At 54.6% G+C, this 9,451-nt stretch overlaps 1 protein-coding gene across 1 annotated transcript in view; it reads left to right on the forward strand.

The window, feature by feature from the left end:
* Positions 1-4,362: 4,362 nt before the first annotated feature.
* PLXNA1 (plexin A1) overlaps positions 4,363-9,451 on the forward strand; it is a gene marked incomplete at its 5' end in the record, with an annotated part of 68,300 nt that continues 63,211 nt past the window's right edge. Inside the window, 4 exons of the mRNA XM_010143316.1 lie at positions 4,363-4,503; positions 6,671-6,771; positions 7,212-7,335; positions 9,417-9,437. Coding sequence (XP_010141618.1) covers positions 4,363-4,503; positions 6,671-6,771; positions 7,212-7,335; positions 9,417-9,437 — 387 coding nt within the window. The remainder of the gene's footprint in view (positions 4,504-6,670; positions 6,772-7,211; positions 7,336-9,416; positions 9,438-9,451) is intronic.

The following is a 9,451-nucleotide window of genomic DNA, read 5'->3' on the forward strand; positions in this document are numbered from 1 at the left end:
GACCCCGCCGCCAGCGCTGGGTGGCTGCCAGGTCATGGCTGCTGCCCTTCGTTCCTCTCATCACCCTTCTTCCTAAAAGGCGACCCTGGGGAGATGCTCCTCGCCGCCTTGTGCCTGTTGCTGCTGGCTGTAAGGACGTTGGAAGGTTTTTCCTCTTGGTGGTTTGGCAAGCAGCAGTCAGGCAGCGGTTATGGCAGTGGGGAGGTGCCTCCTTACCTGGACAAGCCTGGAGGATGTCTTGCTCAGGGGAGCAAGTGTGCTGCCATGGAAGGAGCCCTCCAAAGGAAGGAGCCCTCCAAAGGAAGGAGCCGTCTCTCTGATGTGTAGTCTCTGCCCTCCTGGTGCTTTCACCTTCCCTTGCCTTCCACGCGGGTTTCAGGTCCCAGCCTTGTCTTGTACAGCTCCTCAGTGCAGCAGCTCTTTGCTTGCGCTGGCTGTAGTGGGTCCTGGGCCCTAAAGAAGCTTCTGGATGCTCCAGCATCACGATTTGTAAAGGAGAACCAAGCTTTGGAGGGAACATCGGGCTCAAGGCAGGAGCAGGGCTGACTGGTGCTGTTGTCCAGCCGAGACACTGCACCACTGCATGTTTCATAGCAAGGCGGTGTGCTCTCCTCATCCAAAGCCTATATGGGATGGCAACTCCCTTCTCCAGCTAAGTTAACACCATCCCCAGGAACCCTCCTGGGGGAGGACTTTGCCTCTGCCCAGCTGGGGTGTGCTGTGCCCGATCACTCATTACACCTGGGTGCCTGGGGGTTGAAGCATTGCATGCCTTCCTTTCCCTTACCATTCCTTTGCCAAGGCTGGCCTGGGAGGTGAGGAGCTTCTTGGTGAGGGGACTCACTTTCACATCTCCTGGCCTTACGTTGCCTCCATGAGCCTGTTTGGCTTCTGGATGACCAGGTCTTAAACCCTTCCCTCTTCAGGTGGTGGGCTTCTCGCTCAGGTGGGGAGGATGTGCATGTGGGTTTCTGGCAAAGCGGCTGCTGGGCTTGCTTTGAGATGATTCACCCTAGCAGGGAGCTTGTAATTTCTTGCCTTTGGTCTCCTCTGTTTACTCCATGAGGCAGCAGTCCAACAAGCTGACCTTTTCCTGCTCCTCTGCCTTGGCAGCATCCTGGGGTCCAGCTGCCCCCTGGGTCTCCCACCAGCCCCTCGGAGGAGGCAGCACTGCTGAGCTGCTGCCTGAAGCCAGCCCAAGGCAGGCAAGAGCGAGGGCAGGAATACTGAGTGAGAAATTAGTGCGAGTAATTATTAGTATTGGGTAATTATATCAGCGTCAGGATGAGTAGAAAGGTTAATAGGTTTATTTATTTATTTATTTTCAGTAAATGTCTTTTCCCCCGGGTGGGAAGGCAGGGAGGGTGGGCAGGAAGGAGTGTGTTTCCGAGAGGGGTTGCTTTGATTAAACTGCTTCCTCTCCCCCTTCCCCTGCCCCCAGCTACCCCGTGGGTGGGGGGAAAGGGGGGAAGTGGTTCCTCCCAGAGTCTGGAAGAGATGGGAGGCATCTTGCACATCATGTGTAGTGCTCTGCCGTGTTACGGTCCAAACAGCCTGTCCCTTCCTACCAGCTGGATGGGCAGGGTCCTGTCAGACTAATCCTGCTGGAAAGGTCCTGATGCTGGCTGGGTTCCCACCTCTGCCTGCACAGCAGTGGGTGCTGTGGGTGGTCAGGTCCTCCTGGTGCCTGGTGACATTGAGGTCTGCATGTTGGTGATGTCCTCAGGCTGCGGAGGAGTAGCAGGGTGGGTTTGCCTACCACAAGCTCTCAAAAACTCCCTTTGTTAGGGGGAGTAGAAAACTACTTGATGCCAAGTCTTCCAAATTTCATCTTCCTGAATCCCAAACCTGCCTACAGAGCATCCATATATATAGTGGTATGAGGAGAGGTAGCAGAGAGAAGGGATCCCATGTGTTCGTGCCTGGGGTGGCCCTGTGCCCACCCACCAGAGCACCCTGATGTGTGGCAGGCTGGGCTCCAGCCCCGTTTGACTGCTGAGAGTATTTTTAGGTGCTTCCTAGAGTCTCAAATTAACTGGAAGTGCTTCACGTCTGTTGGGTTTTTTTAATACATCTCGTTCGCTTTCCCAGCACTGCGCAGTACAATAATGTAATGGGGAAATTACCCTGCTAGTTAAAAATTACTGCTAGCACGACATCCAGCCATAGATCTATTTTAGAACCAGGGTAACACTATATTGATTCTTCTGTGCCACAACTGCGGCCCATAAAAAGGTTGTAGAGGTGCGTTTGTCACGTTGCCATAGTGAAGGGGGGGAGATGGTGCCTTCTTGGGGAGGGGTGATGCTCCTCATTACCCTCCTCTAGAGAGCTGGCTTGGGCAGGACTTTGTAGGGAGAAAATGAGAGCCAGGAGGCAAGTGACCTCTGTGGGGATGCAGGGAGGCAGGATTGGGCTCTGGAGGTGATGCTGGATACCACTGAGCAAGTGGTACCGCAGGGCAGGGGGTGCTGCCTGGCCCTGTACAACAGGGCTTGACCTTCCCTGATGTTTGGAGTGGGAGCAAACGTGTTCCTGCACCTGAGCAGAAAAACACACCCCATCCCAAAAAGGGCAGGTAGAGGCTTTAGGACAAGCTTCCATCATCTCTGGGTTCCTCAGCACACAGTGGTTCACAGAGCAGGAGTGAGCAGAGTCTGTGTAGGGGTCTGGCAAAGGATACTGAGAAGGCAGGTAAGTACCAGGATCAGCCTGGGTTATGGCGAAGGCTCTTCAATCTTGCAGCAGGATGTACAAGGGGGTGTTCAGCTGTGCTGTGGGCTCCCGAGAGTTAGCCTGGCCCTGCAAGCCCAGTTGCCATGTCCCCCTGGGAGAGGGCGGCCCCTTTGCTCACTGCTGTGAGGAACTCGTCACTCTCTGGTTGCTCAGGGGTCTCTTTCTTAATTAAATACATTTGTTTTGTAAAACTGCCTAAAAATAATCCGGGGCTGGTGCATGCAGGAGGCTGGCAGTGAATCAAAGGCGCCGCTCTAATTAAACGGGCCCCAGTTTGTTTGTGAGCCGCATACATTTCCATGCTAATCAGCTGCACACCGGGATCCTGCTTTCCCAGCCCCGTATCCTCCTGATTGGGGACTATGCAAATGCTGACGGTGATTTATTGCAGGAGTGGTCGAGGCGGCCAGGATGCTGGGGTGGCCGCCTTGGGAGCACGAGGGCTTGGGCATGGCTGTGCCGGGCTGTGAGAATGGATGCAATGATGAGGGCAGGGTTGTGGACGCACCAAAGTCAGCAGTGGGAGGATCCCGAGTCCTGCGGATGAGGTGCTGGACCAGCTCCCTGTGTGTGCCAGCAGCAGTGTGGAGCTGATCCCGGGCAGCGTTGGCACTCTCTCGCTGGGCATGCTGCTTCTCTGCCTGCTGCTGGTTTTTTTTTTTTTTTTTTGCAGAATGTGCTGCTGGCATGGTCCCCATCCCATCCCGTGGGAGCAGACCAGACCCAGTGAGGCATTTGTTTCCCCTGAGACTGTCCCGTGCCGTGGGACAGCCTGAATCTGGGGGTATCACAAGTGATAGCATTAGCAGGAAGCATCTCTTGCTCGCGGAGGTGACAATCAGGTTACAGCAGATAGTGCAGCTGAGTTTAGCTCCTACTTGTTGGGCGCCTTCAGCCCTGCGGTGCCTCCTGATGTGGTTTTTGCCAGTACAGCCAGAAACTGGTGTACTGAGGAAGAGCTTTAACGTGATTGCAAGCTGTAAGGGGATTAATGCCTTTGCCATGTTCCTGCTCAGGGAACAAAGGCACTTTCTGAAACCTCTGTTGACCCTCAGCTTCCTTGAGACCCTCTTGACTTCCTTCATGAGCCCAAGTGTTTCCTCTGATGGATGGGGAACCGGGAGCCCTGCCTGCATGCACCACAGCGTCCTGCCCAGCCAGGGCTTGGTGCGGCGTGCTATGCAAACTGCTTTTAGCTCTGCTGTGGCAAGATGGGGTTTGCTGCAAGCTGGGGACTTGTCTGTGCCATGTTGCAGGTTGGAGGGGCTTTGGGGCTGAGCAGCAGTGTGGGAAGCAGGGCAGCATACGGAGGGGTGCAGCCTCAGAACCACGGATGGGGCTTCCCTCCCTGAAGAGAGGGGTAAACACCATCGGCATGAATGTGGTGCAGATGCACCAGACAAATGAAAAGAAGGGAAGAAAACATTGCAGTTTGGCTTTCTGGAAAGGGTCAGGATGTTTGCAGAGTGCTGCTACTTTGCTGTGCTGCAGCAGCTGTGGTGAGGCCGTGCTGGTGTGGGACGGTGCGGCAGCATCCCTAACGGGGCACATTTCCCCATCCCACTACCTGGGTGGGGGCTGAGGTGTGTGTGGGACCGTGCTCACCCCCTGTTGCTCTCCCGACAGATCCTGGTGGACTTGCCAGCTGAGAAGAAGCACCAAGCGCTGCAGTACGAGAATGTTGTGGCCCATGAGGGTAGCTCCATCCTGCGAGACCTGGTGCTGAGTCCCGACCGCCAGCACATCTATGCCATGACTGAGAAACAGGTAAGGGGAGGGGACGGCAGCCTCTCTGCTCTCCTGACTTGCAGCCCACATTGCTGCCCCATGTGCTGCTGCAGTCCCATGTGCGAAAGTGAAACCTTTTGGGCAGCTCCCCAGTGGGGTCTGCCCTTTGCATCCTGGGGTGAGGGCTGCTCGGGCACTCCTGTTCTGGGGATGGAGGCAGCTCCTCCTTGCTCCTCTCTGCAAAAACACTGCCCTGAGACACTGACTCTGTGTCCCTGCTGCTCTTCTCGCTGGGGCCATGCCCCAGGCATGAATTGTTTGCAGCAGATGCTTGAAATCCCCATGGTCCCTGGGGACCGAGGGCTTCCTCACCCTTCCTGGCTCTGAGGGGCTGGCCATAAAACCTCCCTGTTCTGGTGGTCCCCTCCCAAGCAGGATTGTCGCAGGTTAGCAGAAGCTGCTTGCTGCAAAAGGGTTTTTCTTCTCTGGGGTGGCTTCTTTTGCACCTCGGGGTAAAGGAGACTTGGGGCTGGTTTGCCCCCAGGCCCTGGTGTACACCCCTCAGTCTCTGCCTCTGCACATGCTGAAGGCAGCCAGAGGTGCAGACCCGGTCTGGAGCGGCTGACTTGGCAGCACAGTTGGGGTTCGGGAAGTTTCCCTTGGCTTTCCTTTCCTTTTCCTTTGCAAGTGTTCGTGTGATCTCTGATCTGCGGGAGAGCTTGCTGGTGTGGGTTCATACATCCATGGGCTGCACAGTGGTGGTGCTTTTTGGGTCCAGTGTCAGCGGGGGTGCACACTGGGCCCAGTGGGGTGACACAGGGTGGCCGTGCTGGGATGTGGTGTGCTTGTGTCTTGCAGCATCTCTGCTCTTCTGCCCAGCAGAGGTGTGTGCGAGTGGGACCACAGTGGAGCTCAGAGCATAACACGGCTCCTGGTCATTAGCCTGGGGGCTTATGGGGGGGAGAAGGATGCTGGAGTAGGGCCATGGGTTTGTCTAGACAGCCCCTGGGGACAGCAGAGCCCTTTCCCTCCTCCTCCAAGCGCCTGTCTCAGGTTTCTGCTCTGCTGCAGGAAACCTGCAGCTTTCCAGGAGAGGCAGAAACTGTTTTTGGGCTCCTCAATGCAGCTCTGCTGAGGCGTGTTTCTGTCCCTGGCTATGTTTCTGTCCCAGGCCTGGTTCAGCTAAGCCTCTCTTCTGCAGGGGGTATGTTGAAGATGTGGATGCAGGAGGGGTGGTTATGCTGGCCTGCACTGGGCATCTCCCCCAAGGGCCACCACAGTTGCTGTGAGCTGGACCATGCATTTGTAGGGTCTGCCTGGGGTGGAGTGGGGGGGATCTGCTGCCAACTCCCTCACCCCTGCTTGCCTGAAGCAGTGTTGGGGACAAACAAATGGGAATGCTACAGGTATCCTCATTGGTATGTGAACTGGAGGGTACTGGTGGGCCAGCCTTATCTGAGCCCTGTAGACATCATGCTGAGATGATGCCCTGCTGGGCTGGGAGGAGGGAGAGCACCCCGGGTTTAGCCTTCAGTAGAGAACTTGGCAAATTTTAATTAACAAGTGAGTCCTGCTCTGTGGGAGCAGTGGGGAAACTGAGGCACAAGCATGGCAGGCACAGGCAGGTGCTTGGTGCTTCCGGCTCCTCGCGGCAGGCGAGCAGGCAGCTCCCTGCACCCCCTCCCTGTCCCCCCTCTTCTCCTCCCCTCTCCTTAATAAAACCTGCTCGCTTCCCTGCTACGGCTCAGTGTTATCAGAGTGCTGGTGGAAAGTAATTAAACGAACAGTTGTAACAGAGCTCGAAGGGCTCGGAGAATGAGGGGATTTTAATCAAATCTGGAGGAGCAATTAATAAAGGACTGGTAACCCTTTCAGAGCAGGGCTGCAGCAGCCACGGGGTGCCTGGCCAGTGCTGGGAGCTGGTGCAGGGCTGAGCTGAGCTGGCAGACCCCACTCCTGCCGCCCTGCAAAGGTGCAATTGGTTGAGGTAAAAGCCTCCCTGGGTGGAAGTGTTGCCTGCAAATGTGCCACCCCGGAGAGGAGTGGGGGATGGTGGAGGCTCAGCCTGCTCCCTATCGCTGCCTGCTCTGATGGGGCAGGAGCCACGGACCAGGGTGAGTCCTGTCTCTAGCAGAGTCTAGGCGTTTACACAGTGGTGAAACACACAGCCTGTCGTCCCCTTTCACTCCCCTCCTGTTTCTTGCAGGTGACGCGGGTGCCAGTGGAGAGCTGCGAGCAGTATGAAAGCTGCGAGCTGTGCCTGGGCTCCCGGGACCCCCACTGCGGCTGGTGCGTCCTCCACAACATGTAAGTACCGCAGGTTTGGCCCCAGGGCCACACCAGCACCCACTTCCATCCTTAGGACTGGTTTTCGTGGAGACATATCTCCTGGATTCAACCCTGAACCATGAGGTGATGGAGGGGTCCTACGTATCTGTCGTCCCTTCCCAAGGCCCCAGGCAGTGCTCACGAGCAGCACAGCCACCAGCAGGTTCCTCTAATCCTGCCCATGGGCCTCTGGGTTCGGGATCCTTGTGCCAGTGAGAAAAGCTGAACATAAAAGACCCCCAGAAGTCTCCAGTGTTGGTACCAGCGGGGAGCAGAGCTCCTGTGCAGGCCTCAGGCGCTCGACGTCCCTAGCTGGGGGTCACCACTGTGCCAGATGGTCTGTCTGCCGTGGTGTCAGCCCAGAGCCACGTAGGACCCTGTGGGATTCTCCTCACCGTGGTGGTTTCATCCTCCTCCAGATGCTCACGCAAGGACCGGTGCGAGCGGGCGGACGAGCCCCAGCGCTTCGCCTCCGACCTGCGGCAGTGTGTCCAGCTCACCGTCCAGCCAAAGAACATCTCAGTCACGATGTCAGAGGTCCCGGTAAGCCAGCTCTGCTGCCCGCAGACCCCCCCAGCCACCTCCTGACCCTCTGGAGGCGATGTCTGGAGAGGCAGCAATTAAAAATAGCTAATGAGTGTACGACAAATGGGGAGAAAGGGGAAGAGAGGTCTGAGACAAATAAAACATAGCAAAGTGCAGGGCATTGGTGAGGGCTGGCCTATTGATGGAAGCAATAAAACAGATGATGGTTATTCAGAAAAGACACAACCAAGCAATAAATATTTCTCCATAGTACAAACACCAGCATCGCAGATGCCATTCGTAGGCCAGCGATCTATCTAGCTCAATAGCCTGTCTCTGACCCAGGCCTGCGGGAGGTATTTTGGGATGAGACTTCAATGCACAGCTTGCTGCTCTCTGCAGACGGAAAGGATGATGGACTTCCCCGAAGTATTTTCCAGGCCATTAGCACTGTGAAGAGAATACAAAATAGCATATAGTAGCAATAAAGTTTTGAAAACTGCCGTGTCTGGATATCACTCAGGAGTCCTAAAAGGGCTGGCCAAGGAATTCTGTGGCCTGCGGATACTTGTGATAATACGACTTTGTAATAAATACGTGAATGTTGAGAAAAGCCCTGGAAACAGAAAAGTGCTCGTTTACGTGCCCAGAAAGGACCAAATGGTCAGAGACTGCTTAGTTTGACATCAGGTTTAGAAAAACTAAAGGAAAAAGCTGGTGCAGGGTACAACTGATAAAAGATTTAAGGATGGGAATATAACTAATGCTAGTCAATATGGTTTTATGTCAAACAAATCACATTTTGTTCTTTGATGAAATTATGACTTGAGTTAGAAGAGGGATTGTGGGGTTGTGATATTGTTAGGCTTCTACGAGCCGTTTGACTTGGTGCAACATGGCGTTCTGGTTAAAAACTAGCATCGTACAATATTGATAAAGCCTTGTTAAGTGGATTGAGAACTGGTTCCATGACGGATCTCAAAAAGTCCTCATCAGAGTAATTGTCACTGGATGGAAACGGTTTGAAAAGTGCTTCTGCAGGGGCGAATGTTCGTTGGTAACATGGAGATAAATGTGAGATGGCTGCGGATGGGGCCTGCTGGGACTGGAGGGGTGGTACAGGCTGAGATTTCCTTCAGAGCGGTGGGGTTTGAGTGAGGCTGGTTTAGCAGCCAAACTGGGGTTTGGTATTGCCAGGACTAAAGTTAGACATGGAGGGAGAAGACAGGCGTTTGCCTGGCATCCTGGAAAGTGGTGCCAGGTTGAGCCCTCACTGAAGGACTTTTGATGCTCCTTGGGAGCTGGGCGATGTTGTCACCTGCCCGGGTGGTTATCTCTCTGAGCGATGGCAGGATGCTGTGCAGAGGTCTGGTGTGGTCAACACGGGGGCACTGCACTTGGGCTAGAGTCCAGCTTTTAAAGGGAGAGGCTGAAAACCTCCTGTAAACATCATGTAAATGAGTTGAAGGCTGGAGAAAATGCCTTGCAGTGAGAGACTTCCAGAGCTCAATCTGCTTAGCTTATCAAAAAGAAGATTAAGAGGTGACTTGATTACAGAGTATAAGTGCCTTTACAAGGAGCAAATATCAGCGACTAAAGGGCTTTTTAATCTATCAAGGAAAGGCATAACAAGAACTAATGGCTGGAAGCTGTGAAAAATTCAAATCAGAAATAAGGCACGCGTTTTGTAAAGTGAGAACTACTGACCCTGGGCATGAATTTGCAAAGGAAGAGGTGGATTCCTCCCCTCCTTGGCTCTGCTGGGGCGGATGCCTTTCCACGAAACCTCTTTAGCTCCGCTGCTCTGCTTGGTCTCTGTAGAGAGGTGAGGCGTAATGGCTTGTGGTATGGCGAGGGCAGAGGGTGGGAGGCTGTGAGTCACTCCATCTGTTACCTCATCTGCGCTCCTCGCTTGAGCGGGGAGGTCCATGGATGGAGCTTACTTGTGAAAGCCCAGAGCAGGTCTCCCTGCCACATGTGGATGGCAGAGGAGGGATTGCACCCCTGGTCTTTTCTGTTGGCTGGGTGTGCATGTAGCAGACGCAGAGGAGTCTTTCTAGCTATTTATCTGCATTGATGCTCTTCCCTCTCCTCCCCAGCTGGTCCTGCAGGCCTGGAATGTCCCAGACCTTTC

The sequence above is a fragment of the Buceros rhinoceros genome, unplaced genomic scaffold (genome assembly GCF_000710305.1).
Source record: "Buceros rhinoceros silvestris isolate BGI_N320 unplaced genomic scaffold, ASM71030v1 scaffold17609, whole genome shotgun sequence".
Taxonomy (NCBI): Eukaryota; Metazoa; Chordata; class Aves; order Bucerotiformes; family Bucerotidae; genus Buceros; species Buceros rhinoceros.